The following is a 17,653-nucleotide window of genomic DNA, read 5'->3' on the forward strand; positions in this document are numbered from 1 at the left end:
GTTGTTCTAAGGGCAACCTAAGGTGTCCGTAATAATATCCCTTATACTAGGTATATAGGTAAATAAAGTTAATAAGCGTAATTATTAGGTAAAACTTAAGTAGATAGTTATATAGCTATAAGGTATAGGTGGCCTAAGGGCAATATAGGGGTAATTTACTTATAAGGCACGTACAAATACTTAGGGAAACCCCTTCCTTACCTTGCATACAGACTCCTCCTTTTCCCTTAAGGATTTATCTATCTATATAATATACCCTATTATTCTATTAATTGGACTCCCTATCTATACAGTAATATGCACAACTAGCTTCCAACCCCCCCCTTTAGCGAGGGCTCCAAATTTTTAAATTTGGTAAGCGCATCCAATCTCGCCTGGTTGCCACCAACTGTGCATAGTAATTGTAGCGAAGCCGTATGCTTGGCTGCAAGAACCTTGCTTCTGCAGTGTCGTGATCTTCGTTAATATCGTAAGGTTCCCACCCGAACGATATTGCCAAATTTCATCGGCAATTGCAGAGACAGCGTTTTATTTGCGTTTTGGCAGAGGCATAAGCAAAAGAGGAAGCGTGCGTTGGGGAGCGTACGTCGGGGGAGCGTTGTCAAGCAAGTTCTGAATTTGATTCTCCCGGTCAACTAGAATAATTCTCCAGGGCAACATCTAGTCTTTAACGAAAACCCCCCTCACCAAGATCTATTTCTGTCTTTGGACCTGAGCAGCGGCCGCTTTAACCTGAGCCGACCTTTTAGCCAGGTGAGCTTAACTGATCCCTAGGCCAACGCGCCTCTTTCCGTTTTGAAGCTGTTAGCGAGGGCTAAAGGCGCTCAATAGAGACGCCAAGCCTAATTTTGGAGATCGGGACACCATAACGCATGACGTTAGTCCATTATGGCGCATTAGCCCTTGTGGCACAGCGAACGTACACCCTTGCACATTTGTCAAGACGACGCAATCTACGTCAACGGGTAGAAGAATACCTGAAGGGGACAGAGCATCTTTTAAGTGCACGGCTTGTGTCACCCTCTAGGCAGGAGTGTACCTTAACCTTGGAACTACTTAACCAACTCCGATTCTTTGTGAAGCGCCTGCCTCCACCCTGTCCTCGACCTCACTCATCAGCCGTCTCCGTAATGGCACTCACTTCACCCTCAGTCTCCAAAACGGTGCACTTCGTCGGCAGTATCTGTCTTCCAGATACCCCAACAGTGTTTCAAGAACTTTGCTTGTCGCTATTACCTCACCTTCGTCGTATCCCGGATGGAGAAACAGGCAAGCGCGGCGGCTTTATTCAATTCCAGAAAGACATCTTTGCCGATTACCCGTTTCTTCTCCGTGAGACTATCTCAGCACCAGCAGAAGAAGCAGGCCTAAGTGAGGCACAAAAGTCCATCGAAATCAACCTGAAGCCATTGGAATATGATCAATTTGCAATCTCATCCTACAAAGAGTTCTGTAAGCTCCGCGATGGGGGCGCCATTCCACAGCATGTCAGATTCCAAGTGTGCCTTCCGACTCCAATTAACATCGTCTGCAACCTGGTTCACCCGGCTTGGAGAGCGAAAGTGGAACCAATCTACGAGAAAGCTATGCTGGGTGTCTTGCGACGCATTCAGGATAGCATCCCCGCCAAGGACTTGTCCATTCAGCTTGATGCACCATCTGAATTCGCCTATCTTGAGGGCGTGGCAACCGTGCCTGTGGATTGGTTTTCTCCTGTCAAAGAAGGGCTCATCGAGCGGATGGTCAAACTTGCTTCGGCCATAGATGATGGTGTCGAATTGGGATTCCATTTCTGCTATGGCGACTTTGGCCATAAACACTTCACAGAGCCTAAAGACGTTGGACTAATGGTTGAGGTTGGAACAGCACTTCTGCATGCCGTTCCCAGACCTATTAATTGGATCCATATGCCCGTTCCCAAGGACCGTACTGATGCAGCTTACTTTAGCCCGTTAAAGGAGCTAGAACTCGGAACTACTGAACTGTATCTAGGGCTTCTCTATATGAATGACGAGCAAGGAACTAGAGAACGGAAGGAAGAAGCGAAGAAAATTGTCTCTGAGTTCGGCATCTCTACGGAATGCGGTATGGGTCGAGCAACAGAAGATGAGTTAAATAGTGTCCTACAGATTGCAAAGAAAATTCTTAACTAAGGGTAGTATAAGACAAAGAAATTAAATCTTAGTAGGCTAATGTTAGATAAGCTTATATAATGTAAAGGCATATTGCTAGGATATATAGTAGGGAGTAGGTAAGCCGAGTATAAGTTATAAGGAGAGTTAATAGGAGAGGACGATATGGTAATAAAAGTAGGTAATAGCTTAAGTATAGAGACGAACCGATAAGGAGGGAAGGGCTATAAGCCTGAAGTGCTTATAAGGAGGTGCTAAGCCTAGCCGAAGGCTAGGCCTTGGCTATCCCTAAGCGGCCCTTAGGCGATATACTTAAGTAAGGGATTAAATACCCCTTATATATAAAGATTAATCTATAAAAAAAAATAAGCCCGTATATATTTAGTAAATAAGTTATAGGCACCTTAAATTTTATATACTAGCGTCTATATATTGCTTGGCAGTATCTACCTCAGTAACGCACAATGCTGAGACCTCCCGCAATATTCGCGAATATTAAACGCAGTCACTACGTAGCTAATTCGCTTTCAATATCGCTAAACTTATTAATATTTATTATACATTTATTATCTATTTGTTTAAGAATTATTTTATAACGCTATTACCGCTTATGACTAACTGGGAGACTTGTACGTGTGTATAATCCTAATGAGTAAACCCACCTGGACGACCTACCTTAACTACACTATTGTTTATAACCGCTATACCCTCCTCCATTGGTTCTATAATGCCGTCTAAGGCTAATATACGCGCCGCTGCCGTAGAAGAGCGTGAAATTGCTAAAGAGTAAAGGGAATAAGCCTGAGATAAAAGGGAGATTTAGAAGTATAAGGAAGAGCGTAAAGCCCGCCTAGCGGAGGAGGCTCGCCAGTATAAATACCACCTGGCTCAAATGGCTTAATTATAGTTAGGCTTGGCCGCTTCGGCCTTATAGGCCACTATAACAGCTGCTATAGCTAATATCCTTGGTGAGCCTCTCCCTCCTAGCGTAAAGTTGCTTAAACTCCGCCTTCTTGGCGTTATAAAAAGGGATTACCTGGATATTTTTAAGGGTACCTTTAATCTAGTAAACCTTACCCGTCTTTAAGTCTATATTACTTAAATTAAGATTGCCGATAAGATATAGATTAAGAATGGTACTCTAGTTATAAGGAAGGCAAAGGTAAATAGGAAGCTATTTGCAGATAAAGGCGTCTGGTTTAAAGGTTTTACTAACTACGTAGTTATTACTGGCACCCTCTATATATGCCCGCTGGACCTTATCGCTAGTATGCTTTTCTGGATAAATATGATTTGTACCTTATTAACCTAGTATATCTAGGTAGATTGTATACTTAACTTAGCACTTGACTATTATACCTTTATGATAACTAATGGCTAACTAGAGCCCACTAATTAGCAAATACTAGCCTAGTATATAGCGCCATACCTTATGATGTTTAGTGCTATTGGCTTTACCGCCTTAAAGAGACCTAGGTTAGATACCTCTTATACCTCTAATACCTGCTATAGGTTTAATAGTAGAGGCTGCGATGATATAGCTTATAAATACCCGCATAAGTGCTTAAAGTGTGGTAAAGATCATACTATATTATTTAAAGCTTGCGCCTAGGAATAGTAAGGCGAACTTTATAAAGTAGGGTCTAGCCTAATAATAACACCAACTTTAATTATATGCCTAGGACCTAGGCCTAATACGTTACTATTATTCTCTACCTTTATAGAGGTGAAGGCTCTCTACTACTCTCCATTACCCCTAAGGATCTTAGCGTAGCACTCCCTTCTATTTAACTACCTGGGCAATCTACTAGCCACCTTAGTAGGCATCCTAACCTATAGCTGCGAGATAGGAGCCGAGTCTATTCCTACTTTAAGATCTTATAGGAACTATAACTCCTCTTAGGATAACGCCGACCTTATCTCTAAGAAGATAATATTAGACCTTAAAAAAGGATATATTAGAATTGTAATAGGGCCTATTGTAGTTTTACCTCTTGGCCTAGTGCTAAAATTGGATAGAGGATACCGCCGAATTTACGATCTCTTCTTTCTACTAGTATTTTTAGTTAATGACGTAATCCTAGAAGAATATGGAGCACTAGTATATACTATAGTTACCGCTATTTAAGCTTATGTTATTTCTGTAGGTTATGGATGTCTGCTGCTTAAAAGAGATATTAAAGACGCGTTCTGTATAGTCCCCCTATCTTATAGGGCAAGAACATTAATGGGCTTCTTCTGGGAAGGTGTTACCTACTAGGAATGCTGCCTATCCTTTAGTCTTTGAACTGCGCCGCTTATATTTAACCTCTTCGCGGAAGGCCTGTACTGGATACTCTATTTATAACTGCTTTATGAGGTGGAATACTACCTAGATGACTTTATCTTTATCCTTACTAACCTGAATAACTTAGCGGCTGTTACCTAGACTTATATCTCTGTTACTAACTCCCTAGGTATCCCTTAAAATAGCTCTAAAGATATAGCAGGAACTGTTATTAAAGTTCTAGGATATACTATTAATACTATATAAATGCAAACGCGATTATCACTATAGAAACAATTATGTGCTATTAAGAAAGTTACTACCGCACTTTAATACGGCTTATTATTGTTCCTTTAAGCCTAGTAGCTTGCGGGCTACCTTATATAGTGCGCCTACATAATTAGACTTGGTTGATTTTACTCTAGATCCCTTTAGATCTTTATTACTGCTTAGCCGGAGACTTTAGTAAATAAGCATAAACCTAGGCGATTTAGTACTAAGTTGCGAAGTGACTTATATGTCTGGCTTAACCTACTTACTACGAGTAATGGGGTATTATTTTTTAACGACGTTAAGTGTACCCGTATTTATCTCTTTATTAACGCCTCTACCTAGTTCGGGTTTGGCGGCTTTTACTTTTTTAAGGAACTTAAACACGAGAATGACTGGTAGTGGTATATAGCTAACCTCCCTTAATCTTAGGCGTTTAGTATATTACTTAAGCCCAGTTAATAAGTAGACTATATTAATTTGAAAGAGATGCATGCTATTGCTTATGTATTTAATCTATAGTCTACTAACTGGCAGTATAGCGCGCTATCTATTTATACTGATAGTATAGTGGTTTACTAGGGTATTAAGAAGACCGTTGTCTGTGGTATAGCAAACGAATCGCTCTATAAGATTATGCTGGCTGCTATAGCTTATAATATCACAATATCCGTAAAGTGGATCCTAGGTAATTCGAATGGCTTAGCTAATATACTATCTTGATTTTAGGCCGCGGCTATCTATTAGTTCTGCCTATACTAGGCCCTTAATTTATTACTACTAAAGCTAATAAGTTTTTAATAGGTGCCGTAAACCTAACGGACTACTTATAACCGCCTATAAACTTTAAAGATAATATTAACGCGCTATCCGACCTCTACGCGCTCCTTCTTTAAAACGGCCTTGCGCTAGCAACCCGTAGGAACTATTCCTTAGTAGTTAACAGCTGGGAGTTATACTGCGTACTTAAAGGAGTCTCCCCTTACCTGGCTAAGCCGCGTAAACTAGGCGAATGGATTGCCTATTACGCGTTCGGTACCTCCTAGCTATAGATAGGCAGGCTTAAGGCCGAAACCTTATAAGCCTACGTCTCCGCAATTCGCTTGCGCCACGTAGATTACGGCATCTTAATTATAGCATTTAAGGATTCTATAGTATACCGATTACTCGCCGGAGCAGCCGCTATTTCTCCCTTAGTAAAAAAGGATAAGTAACCTATTACTAGGGATATTTTAGCCTAGGTAGTGATATACGGCCCATTGCTACTGGATGTTAATACTGATGCCGCATTTACCCTTGCATTTGCTAGATTTCTACGGATGGGCGAGATTATATATACTACGGCGGAGCTTAAGAACCGAACAACCTTTCTAGCGAAAAAGGCTACTTAACACAATATTACCTTTACGCCTGGTAGGATAACATTCTGCCTTAAATAGAATAAAGCCGACAAGTAATACTAGGGCGTTAACATTACTATTATGGCGGTAGGCGGCCTATTATGCCCAGTTGCTGCTATAATGAAGCTGTTTAATAGGGACCCTTAACCCCTTAACTCTCCCTTATTTAGTTTTAATGGTAAACCCTTTGCCTTTTTAGGGGTTCGCAAGATTTTTTCCTCCCGTTTAGTAGCTGCTGGGATTAACCTAAGTAGTTACTTAAACTACTCCTTCCGCTAGGGCGTTGCCTAGTTCGCTAAAGATTTAGGGTATTTATATTAGCAAATTCAGCAGCTAGGTTAGTGGTTATTAGAAGCCTTTCGTCTATATATTAGGACTAAGACCACTAACCTCTGTTACCTTAACTCTTACTTTTAGCGTAGTATACCGCTCTTAGCGTAAGGATTATTATGTAGTAGGTTAAGATGTTAAGAGGGCCGCTAAGGCGCTAGTGGTAAGTAAGCTAATAGCGATTTTCTATGCCGGGCATGGAAAATCCTAATTAGTTGGCTTATAACTTAGGGTTGGTAGAATATAGCAGAATACGATAATATGGCAGAACTTAGCAGAATGCGACAATATGGCAGAATTTGGCAGAATGCGACAATATGGCAGAATTTGGCAGAATATAATAAGGTGGCAGAATTTGGCAGAATATGGCAGAATGCGGTAATATCTTGTTAGGCGTAGGAGCTTTGCTTGGGGATATCTGACCGCTTTAGGGCAAATCCTTAGTAGATTTGAGTGCTAGGAACTAGTAAAACTGCTAAGAACTAGCCCTAGAGCGACCTTATAGCCCTGCGCCTCCTAATTATATAAAAATTAAAATATCCCCTTACGTGACTGTGATAGATAGATATTAGCGTCTATATATTACTTGGCAGCATCTACCTTAGTAACGCACAATGCTGAGACCTCCCGTAATATTCGCGAATATCGAACGTAGTCACTACGTGGCTAATTCGCTTTCCCTACCCGCCATCCCTTGTACTCAGTATACATTATATATAGATAGCGCTTTAAGGCAATTCTTTAGTAGGTGCTAGGAACTAGCAAAACCACTAAGAGCTAGCCTTAATGCGACTACTATAGTTAGATAGTCTTACAGCTATAGGCTTACGATCGGGGATATCTGGCCGCTTTAGGGCAAATCCTTAGTAGATTTGAGTGCTAGGAACTAGCAAAACTGCTAAGAACTAGCCCTAGAGCGACCTTATAGCCCTACGCCTCCTAATTATATAAAAATTAAAATATCCCCTTACGTGACTGCGATAGATAGATTAATATAGTAGTAATTAGTACTAGGCTAATATACTCCTTTAGTTTTAAACTTCTAGCAAATAGGTTAAAACTATATTATTAGTCTTAGTATAGCATTATTCTTTATTCTTTTACTAAAATAAGCTTTATGTTTTTATTTTAAAGCTTAATATAATAAAGCTTTATAGGAAATACTATGGTGGACTTGTTAATAAGCTGGGTATATAGATATAAAATACTAGGAGTTAGTAACTACTTAGTATGCTTTATAGGAGGCTCTACCGAATTATTCGATTTAGGTGTAGTTATTTAATTTATATTTAAGGTAGGTCTATATAGAATAGATTTATCCTTAAACTTATCCTTATAGAGAGGTTTTAGTAGACTAATTATCTAGATAGTATCCTCTAATGCTTCCCCTAGCAGTTAGTTAATATTCTAACCCCTAGGGTTATAGAACGAGGTCTTGTTAAATATAATATCTCTAGTTTGAATAACCTTATAGAGGCTTAAAATCCAAATTTAGTAGATATTAGTTAAATTATAGCCGATTAGGTGTTTAATTAATGCATAAGGATTTAGCTTATCTCCCTTTTTAACTCGTTTGTTTAGTGTATAGGTCTTACAGCTATATATGTATATATAGGTAAGTAATAGCAGCTTACTGTAGGCGATCTCGTATGGAGTTTTTTACCCTAGCTGCTTATTTGGGGTTTGATTAAGTGCGTAGCTAGTAGTAAGGAAAGCTTCTGGTCCTAGAGATGTAGGTAAAGACGCTTCCAGCTATATAGCCCTTAATCGTTCCATAAGGGTTTGTCTAGATTATTTAGCTCTATTATTTTATTCTTCTATATACGGGGCTCGGCATTTAAAAGTAATACCTTTATCTGCACACTATGTCTAAAGGGTATCTCCTATCTATCTAAAAGCTCGTTCGTTATTGCTCTAGAAGAAGACGACGTCTTAATAAAATCGTATTTTAATTAGCTAATGAGTCTTGCGAATAGTAGGTAGGATAGTAGCTTTGTCCTTATTCTTAGAGGTATATATAAAATTAATTTTTAAATACGTGTAATAGAAGTACATTACGTATCTATCGCCGTTATACCCTAGTTCTCCAAGGGTAATAATATTAAATGCTACCCGCTTAAATAGTCGAGTAGTTAGAAATTTATATTCTCGTCTTTAAGAAATCTACTATATATACTTTGCTAATAAGCAAACTTTATATTTAATTTTAAGCGGTGCTTATTTAGTAGTTAATTCGGTTAGCTTTGCGCTATTAACGTGCCTAGGAAGCTGCTTAATAGCATTAGGTCCTGTATAGCCAAGAATTTTATACTATTTAGTAGCTAAGGCTCCGGCTAGTTTATGGGCTATATAACTAGGCTAGAATCTTCTTATTAAGAAGGTCAATTAAGGTGTTAAATCTAGGGTATTTATAGGCTCTCTATACATTAGTGCCTAGTAGCCCCTTAGTCGTTTTATATAGTAAACTATTTCGCTAGTTACTAGACGGTATAGCACGTTTCGTCCTAAGTTAAAATAGATATCGTTATTAGTAGCTCTTAATAGTGCTACGATATTTATAAAGAAGCTAGGTGCTAGTACTATATAAGATAGCTTTAATTTTAACTTCCTAGTAGGTGTGTTAATAGTAATGGTTACTATTCTATAGGCTTATTTTTTTTAAAAATTTCCGCTAGTAATTAGGTAGTCGTCTTCTATAGCTAGGTAGGAGAAGGTAAAGTCTTCTTAGTTATTATAGACGTGGGTATTTACACTAGGGTTAATGTCGGTATAACTCGCTTTATTAACGTGCACGAATATTACTTATAGTGGTACGTATGCGGTGTTAAAGTTGGTAGTTAATTGATTCTAGAAGAAAGGGGTTGCTCTAAGGTTAGACCAGTTAGTCTTGCTTCGTAGTCTTATAACTATATTACGTAATTAATGTTCTGACACTGGAGTAACTCTAAAAAGAAGGCTAATTTATACTCTAAAGTTAAGTCTTCTAGACTACTTGTAGCGTATACGCAATAGCTAGCTCTTCCGTCTATAATACGTAATAGCTCTACCTTTAATCCTAAGGCGTGTCGCCTGTCGGATTCTGCCATACCGTTAAACCGGCTAATTAGGATTTTCTATCCCCGGGATAGAAAATCGCTATTGGCTCGCCTGCTACTAGTGCCTTAGTGGCTGGCTCTAGTCCGTACCTACTAAAGCCGAATCCGTTTGTTTAACCTACCCTACGGCCTATAATTTAACTTAATTCGTGTTAATAAGCTATAATAGTGCTGTATAAGGCTTGCCCTTTGTTATAGCGTCTACAGGGTTAGTATCTCCATTAATCTACTTAACTTCGGTAATCTGTCTTTATTTGTAAGCTTGGCGAAGGCATATTATATTAATCATTAAGCGTTTCTCTTGCGTAGTTCCTAGTTGGATAAGATAGTCGTATAAGGACTTTAAATTAGTATAAAGAACGAGTGGCAAGTTGACCTATAGGACCTTGTCTAGCGTAGATTTGATTACAGCGCCTATATTAAAACCGTGCGCTATACTATATAGCTTTAAGGCTAATACACTCCTAGTGACTCTTTTGCACTTAATTGAGGACTAGTAGACGATATTTGCCTTATTTAAGGCGTCTGCTAGTATAAGTATATAGCTAATTTGCGAAGATAGGTCCTTATTATTGGCGAAGGAAGCGTCTATAAATACTAGGAGTTATAAGGTATTAACGTCTAGCTTAATAAACTTTAGGCCTCTATTTACGTTCTTAATCTACCAGCTTAATTGCTTATTAAGACTCTTTATATTATCTTTAACTGGGTTAATTGCCTAGGTAGTAAAGGATAGGTTAAATAAGGCCTCTAGCTAACAGACTAAGGCGATATAGGCTCCTCTGGCGCGTTAAGCGATATACTAGTCCTTTAGCGTAAGTAGGCCACGCGTAACTCCTTTGGAGCTAGTGCTGTTTACTAGCGTAGTATTAACTATACTAAGGTTCTTACACTAGCGCTTTTGCGTTAGCGTGATACTCCTATCTTATATTAATTAAATAAGTCCTCTATTAAACTTAATTGGTATATTAGTGGTTAGTTACTCTCGCTCCTTAGCTATAAATTCGGCCTTATATAGTTTGCTTTATTTAGCCTCTATAAAGGTGTTATCTGCGAGGAATAGTATATTGTTAGTCTATAGGCTGACGATTCCAAAAGGCTTATCGCTATAAAGTAAGCAAGGGTTATATATAGACTGGTCCATTCGCAGCTAATTAACGTAGTGTAAATAGTAGGTCTTAAACCAGTAGTTTTTAGCTTTAGGTACTCCGTAAAGTGGCCTTATAACCTTTAGAACGGAGTCCATATTAATTCCTAATTGTTTATTTAGCTTATATAGTGGTTATACGTAGAACTCGCGGTTTAGGTTTGTAGTAGACTGGACATAGGCTTATAAGATGTCTTAGAGGTAGAGTCGTGTCTACGGTAGTATAGCAGCGATATAGAGAATCAGCCGCTGGCTAACTCGTTAAATTGTTAGTAACTAAATAAGGACCAGCTCTTTCTCTAAGTTATTATAGGCCTATATAACGAGTCGTGATTTCTTAAAGGCTTTATTGGTTCCCTTATTCTTAATCTTATTAACAAACCGTGAATTAAAGAGTCTGACCCCCTTTAGTATATCGTGTAGTTTAATATCTTAAAGACGCCTTTCTTAAGTAGGCCTATAACCTCCTTTTATTATAAAGCGCTAAATTAGGTATTACTATCGTTCTATAAGTAAATAGTAGTGCTAGCCATATCTGCGGTATTATTGTCCTATAAGTAGATAGCGATATCTGCAATATCCGCAATATCCGCAATATTACCCGTGAAAGCGTCTATATCTATTATAGTATCCATAACAGTTGTGTCTGCGACGGCCGTAAGCAATAGGTATTTACGGGGGCGACCTCTACCTCGCTTTAGCGGTAGCTGTGGTTTAGCCTTAGGTAACGATTAAGGTTTGGCTAGTAAAGGTACTGGTTTATCTAATTTAGCAGACTCTTGTGGTTTAACTAGGTCTTGTGGGTCCAGTAGGTAAGGTTTTATAACCGTAGAGCGGAAGGTTATAGGCCTATTTAGTAGCTTTACGGTACAGGTCTCGCCATTAACGGTAAGTAGTATATATGGTCCGTCCCAATAACTACTTTAGCTAGTATTACCTTCTCTCTAGACTAAAATAGGCGAACTAGGTAGAAGGCCGTAAATAGCATTAATTTATGGTTTATTTTGCATATTAAGAGCGTTAGCAATCTATTGTTTAGCTTATAGCTTCTAGATTTCTACTATTGCTTTCTTAATAGCCGCAGCTCGTTATGTAACTAAAGGTAATGGTACGTCTAATTTAACCATTTGGGGGTAGGCTCTAAAGACTAGGAGTATAGGGACTAGGCCTTCTGGGCCGGCTGTGTTATTAATAGCTTTAAAGGCCATTTATAGGGCCATCTCCTTACTAATTTCAGGGATTTTAGTCGTAATGATTTAGTAGGCTTGTTGTAGCGGGCCGTAGTAGCGTTCTACCATTCTAATGGAATTATGTGATTCGACTGGAACCGACTTTATAGTTGCTCCTATAGTAGCTATATAGTGCTTAAACTCCTTACTAATAAAGTTCTTCTTAGTGTCTATAGTAATTAAGTCTGGTAGTCCTAAATAGCTATTAATCTAGCACATTTAAAGAACGTCCTAAATGTACTTAGCGCTGATGTCTTATAGCCATCTACCAGCTTAAAATTAAGTTGCTTTGTTAACTATATATAGTAGGGGGGAGCCGCTAATATATATAATGTCGACAATAATATTATAATTAAAATTAACGTCGTCTTATAAGGTAAAGCGAAATCTACCTAGGGGTTTGCTAAACTTCTAGCAGTAGTGGTAGAGTCTAGTTAGTTCTTTAATAGCAGATCTATTAGTGTTATAGCCGTAGCCAGCCTTATTAAGAAGCTTTTACAGTCTATTAACTAATAGGTGACTAAATCGACGGTGTAGACGTTATAGTTCTATGTTAGTTAAGTAGTAAGGGTTTATATTAAAAGACTTAACCAAATAAGACTATAGGGAGAAGCTCTATAAAAGAAATAGGTGGCCAAATCGTCTGACTACTGGCACCTTTTTAGTGCGAGTAATAATAACGTCTTTTAGGTTATCGTATTTAATATAGAGTCTATCTATATCTACTAAGTAAAGTAGGAAAGGAGTATCTACTTTAATGATGTGGAATTATACCTTGCCTATAGGGCTGTTAACGTCTATAGTTTTGATAGACGTAGAGGCTCTAATCCCGAATTGGATAGTTACTTAGCCCTTAGTTAACGTGTTAAGACTTATAGACTTATCTACGGCCTATAGAGCTTGGAATTAACTATAGCTAGCTATAGACTTACGTAAAGCACCTATATTAATTATAATTCCTATAAAAACCGTCAAGGTATATTGTGACGCTATAGCTGTAGCCGTACTGTAGGCAAATGGGTTGGTCTCCGTGTGAGGTTCCGTAGTAAACTCCATAGTGAGTTCTAAGGCCGTAAGCAGGTATATATAAGCCTTATTAGCTAGCTCTACGCTTATAGAGGTTGCTTTCTTTATAGTAAGTATTCTAAAGGTAGTGATATAGGTAGAACTATTATTAGGTTCTCCAGCATTGCTCCTAAAGTTATCAGCGTCTTATATATAGGCTTTAAAGTCTAAATTATTATCTTTATCTCTTTTGCAAGCAGCGACGTATTACTTAAAGTGGTTATTAAAGTTGCCCTTATTGCGGCCCTTAATATTAATAAAGCGTCTCTTATAGTTATCTCTAGACCAATTATACTCCTCCTCTATATATTTCTATAAATAGCAGTCCTCCTTCTTACAGACGCAGCGCTTGGCCTTTAGTCTACCATTAGTTCTATAAGAGCGATTGCTGCCATAGCAATTAGTATTTTAGTCTCGACTTTAGTTATTCCAATAGTAGCGTTAATCTGTAAAAAAGGCTTAATAAGACGGTCTTATTAAGGCCTATAAGGAGTATTCTTTTTCCTATATAATAATAGAGGATTATAGCTTGCTAATTAACTAAGAAAGGTCTTTTAAGGGGTTAAAGACAGTAATACGGCATGCTAGTACTCCCTAGCAAGCGGTAACCAACTTATTTATAAGAATGCGGTTTATATAGAAGTTTAGGTATAGTCTATAACATTACTTTAGCAGTTTATCTATAAGCAGTTAGAAGTTCTAATAGATTAACTTATTAGGGTTCTCGTCTATAACTTCTTAAAGGGTTATACTGTTCTACTTCGTAAGGTTCTTACGGTAGTATTCTGGCCCTTTAAAGAACTATCGCATATAGTTACAGGCTTTAGTAAAAGGTCTTAACTTAAGGTTGCTGTTATAGTAGTGGTCCTAAGTAAGCCCTTTTAGTATACTAGGGAATGCTACTATATAGCCTTCTAGTAGCAAGCCAGATCTCTTATAGATGTTATAGAAGATAGTTAACTTAAAGTTAAAGCTGTCACTAACTCTATTATACTTTTAGTCGTCTATGTAGATCTTTATAATTATAACCACCTCTTTACTATATCTAGGTCCTTATCTAGGTCCTTACTCTACACTAGGTATAGCTAGTTTAGGTAGTATATATATATATAGCTACTGCGGTTGCTACGGCTGCTATAGCTACTATAGTTACTATTCTCTTAGCTATAGCAGTTAGTTAATAAGAGCGTGGATTTAGTTATAATTAGAGGATTAAGGACTAGGAGGGGTAGTAGGGGTAGTAGGGGCAGCGATTGGAGTAGCTGGCGGTATAGCGGTAGGAGTAGATCTAGGGGGGGTAGTAGGGGTAGTAGGGGCAGCGACCAGAGTAGCTGGTGGTGCAGTAATTGGAGTAGCTGGCAGTGCAGCAATCGGAGTAGCTAGTGGTACAGCGAGCTTATCTAGGGTTGCATTAAGTCGGTCTTATAAAGCCACAGTAATTATTAGCTTAATATTATTAAGGGCTAGACCAATCTCTTCGTCTGTCTATTTATGAAATTCTTCTTTATTAGCGACGTCTGTTAGTACCTTACTAAGGGAGTATTTCTTATCTTGCTTAATAATTTATACTCCTCTCTTAACTAGGTATTTACGGATTCCCATTTTAATATTAGATTGTACTTATATAAAGATCTTTAGCATAAAGTCCTTAAAGTCTTCCTAAAACACTGTCCACAATAAAGAGTCTATAAGGTTAGATTGTGTATATAGGTATATCTTAGTCTCTATATACTCCGCTAGATTATTATCCGTAGCCGTCTCTAAGTCGATTCCGTTACTATATTTAGCAATTCTTTCCTTTTAGTTAATTTCTATATTGTCGTGTTTTTGTATATATTTAGTTTAAGGTTAAGTAAAGGTTCTAAAGGTTTAAGTTTAAGGTTAAGGTTTAAGGTTGGGGTTAAGGTTGAGGTTAAGGTTAAGGGTTATGTTAAGGTCAGGGGTGTGGTTAAGGTTAAGGTTAAGGGTGTAAAGGTGTATACGTATCCTATTGACAAATCTACAGTTCTTAGATACTATAGATAATTCTTAGCAGAGATACGGTCCTCTAGGCGATCTAACGCGTTAATAGTTAAGTTAATACGTGGTTTTAAGCTTTAAGGGTCCTCTAGGTGATCTAGCGCATTAGCGAGCTAATATATAGTCTTAAGCTTTAAGGATAACGTAGCTCTCTTTAAGTAAAGATACGGTTCTCTAGGCGATCTAACGCGTTAGTAGTTAAGCTAATACGTAGTTTCAAGCTTTAAGGGTAACGTAGTTTTCTCCTTTAACTAAAATAGGGCGATAGCTCTGCGATTTAACGCGTTAGCAGTTAAGCTAATACATGGTTTTAAGCTTTGCTATTACGTATTTCCTAATCTATACGTCTACTAATCAGTGTTGGTATAACTCGCTTTATTAACGTGCACGAATATCACTTGTAGTGGTACGTATGCGGTGTTGAAGTTGGTAGTTAATTGATTCTAGAAGAAAGGGGTTACTCTAAGGTTAGACCAGTTAGTCTCGCTTCGTAGTCTCGTGACTACGTCACGTGATTAACGTTCCGACAGTTAAGTATTTAGGTATTTTAAAGTTTAAATAGAAATTAACCAGTACTAAATACGGTAGTATAGCTAGTCAGGGTTTTAAACGGTAGGGTTTTAGAATTAAAATTAATTATAGATTCTATACTCTTTACTTTCTATTCTTCTTTTTAAATATAGTTAATTATATATCTAACCTAGGGTATAGAGGATATTATTTCTTTTATTTTCTTAAGGACATCTAGCCTTAGTTTCCATTCTTAAGGGCGCTTTTGCTTAGCAATATAGTAGCAGTCGCTATATTAATATTTGTGACCGTAGATGTATTTCTTATACCATTTTAAATTAGAATTTAAATCGGGGTTAAAATCTAAATTAGAATTAGAATTGCCTTATAGGGTTATAAAGGCAGAGCTATTAGCAGTAGTAGACGACGATACTACTTGCTATATGCGGTAGTGCTCCTTAAATTCTTTAATTAGGTTAATAATAGATAGGGCTTCTTCGTCCTTACGTTCTTTACGAATAAGGTCTACTTCTAGAGCTCTTATAAAGCTAGAAGAGATGGGCTTAATTACTTAAACGAAGTTGTAGTATAGCCTAAAGCCTTACATGTTTAGTAGGTCTAATTACTTAGCAAGCTTATAGACGTTCCGCTAGCTATTTAACCATTTTTCAATGCTCTGTTTTTTATTGTAGGCTTTTAGAGCTGTATATTATATTAGGACGTCGTACTTTTAACCTAATATAATAGGAGCTAGTGCTTTCTTAAGTGCCTGTAGCTATCCGTGTACTATATTTAGGCCATTAATAAGTAGAAGGTAGGCTACCGACGTTATTTGCATAATATAGTTGCTAATATCGTTAATAGCCTATTCTTACTTTTAGTATATTTGGAGATCGTCCTTATATTTAGAATAGAGCTAATTATAGGCAATAAGTTAGTTTGGTTCTAGCTTCGCTATCAATATAGCCGTTAGCAGTACGTCTCTTAGTATAGGTTAACTTGGTGGTTCTAGCGTTAGAAGATTCTTTTCCTTCTTTAATGGGTTAATATATTGCCATACCTTGCTTGTTTTAGCTATGTCTTGGATAATAAAGAACCACTATATCCAATTAGAAGGCTCGTTAAGGATAAGGATAACTTTTAATTCGTTTATAGTTATTATTTTTAGGATTTTAACAGGTTAGGTAGGGTCCAATTAGCGTCTTAGCGAAACCCTTATTTTAACGTTTTTTAATTCATTAATTCGTTTGTTGGTCGGGTACGTACGTTAACTAGGGTTAATCGTCCGTTTATTTAATAGGTAAAGAAGCTTAGAACACTATAAAGCAGGCTGGTTTTGGATAAATCTTATCGCGATAAGATGTAATGGATATCCTTATCGCGATAAGGATATCTATTACGTCTTATCGCGATAAGTCTTGGCATACCCCAAATAAATTTTTAGTCGCCTTCTTCTTCTTTATTATTGTATAAAATATAGCTTTAGAGCTGGAATTAGAAGCTCTTAACTCTATTAATACCTCTAAATTAAAAATAAGAGGTTGCTCGGCTCTTTTAATATGGGAGCATACCCGTCTACTAAGTAATAGTGAGCCCGTACGAAATAAAAAGGCCTATCTTTTACTCTATTATAAATACTGTACAGAGTTATACGCTGTATAGTTAACTTCTAACTTCTAAAACTACTTAGCGTTAAAGCATAGCATTATAGTTAAGCCTAAAACTAGTTATACGAAAGAAGTAATACGGGATTAATTAAAAGATCTTTACCTTAAAGCGTCGTCTTAAAATAAGATAGAAGAGCTAGATTTAGAAGTGCTCCAAGCGGTCCTAAATAAGGAAGTTATTAATAAAGCTCTCGTTACATTAATTATTGTATAAAACTTACTATTTTAGATAGTTAAGTAGCCAGAGTTCTATGTCCTTCTATAGTTAATTAATCCTAAAGTAGATGGCTATATAACTATAGCCTATTTAAAAGTTAGTAAAAAGATCTATAACTTATGGATATTATAAAAGGATATTATACGAAAGAGGCTACAGTCTACACTTATAAGCATTTATCTCTCCATTAATATCTAGACCTCTCTAAATAATTACCTTCTCCTTGCAATTTGTGGCTATTTTATTAATAGCAAGGAAAAGCTTATAAACGCTCTCCTTGGCCTTCGTACGGTAGCCTTTTATAGT

The 17,653-nt window shown here is 37.4% G+C and overlaps 1 protein-coding gene across 1 annotated transcript; it reads left to right on the plus strand.

Annotated features, from left to right (window-relative positions):
- Positions 1-977: 977 nt before the first annotated feature.
- On the plus strand, positions 978-2,190 carry K441DRAFT_665592 (uncharacterized protein). The gene has a single exon (XM_067649521.1). The coding sequence runs from the start codon at positions 1,131-1,133 to the stop codon at positions 2,151-2,153; it is 1,023 nt and encodes a 340-aa protein (XP_067500350.1). The 5' UTR covers positions 978-1,130; the 3' UTR covers positions 2,154-2,190.
- Positions 2,191-17,653: the final 15,463 nt, after the last annotated feature.

Source organism: Cenococcum geophilum, assembly GCF_001692895.1.
Source record: "Cenococcum geophilum 1.58 unplaced genomic scaffold K441scaffold_44, whole genome shotgun sequence".
NCBI lineage: Eukaryota > Fungi > Ascomycota > Dothideomycetes > Gloniales > Gloniaceae > Cenococcum > Cenococcum geophilum.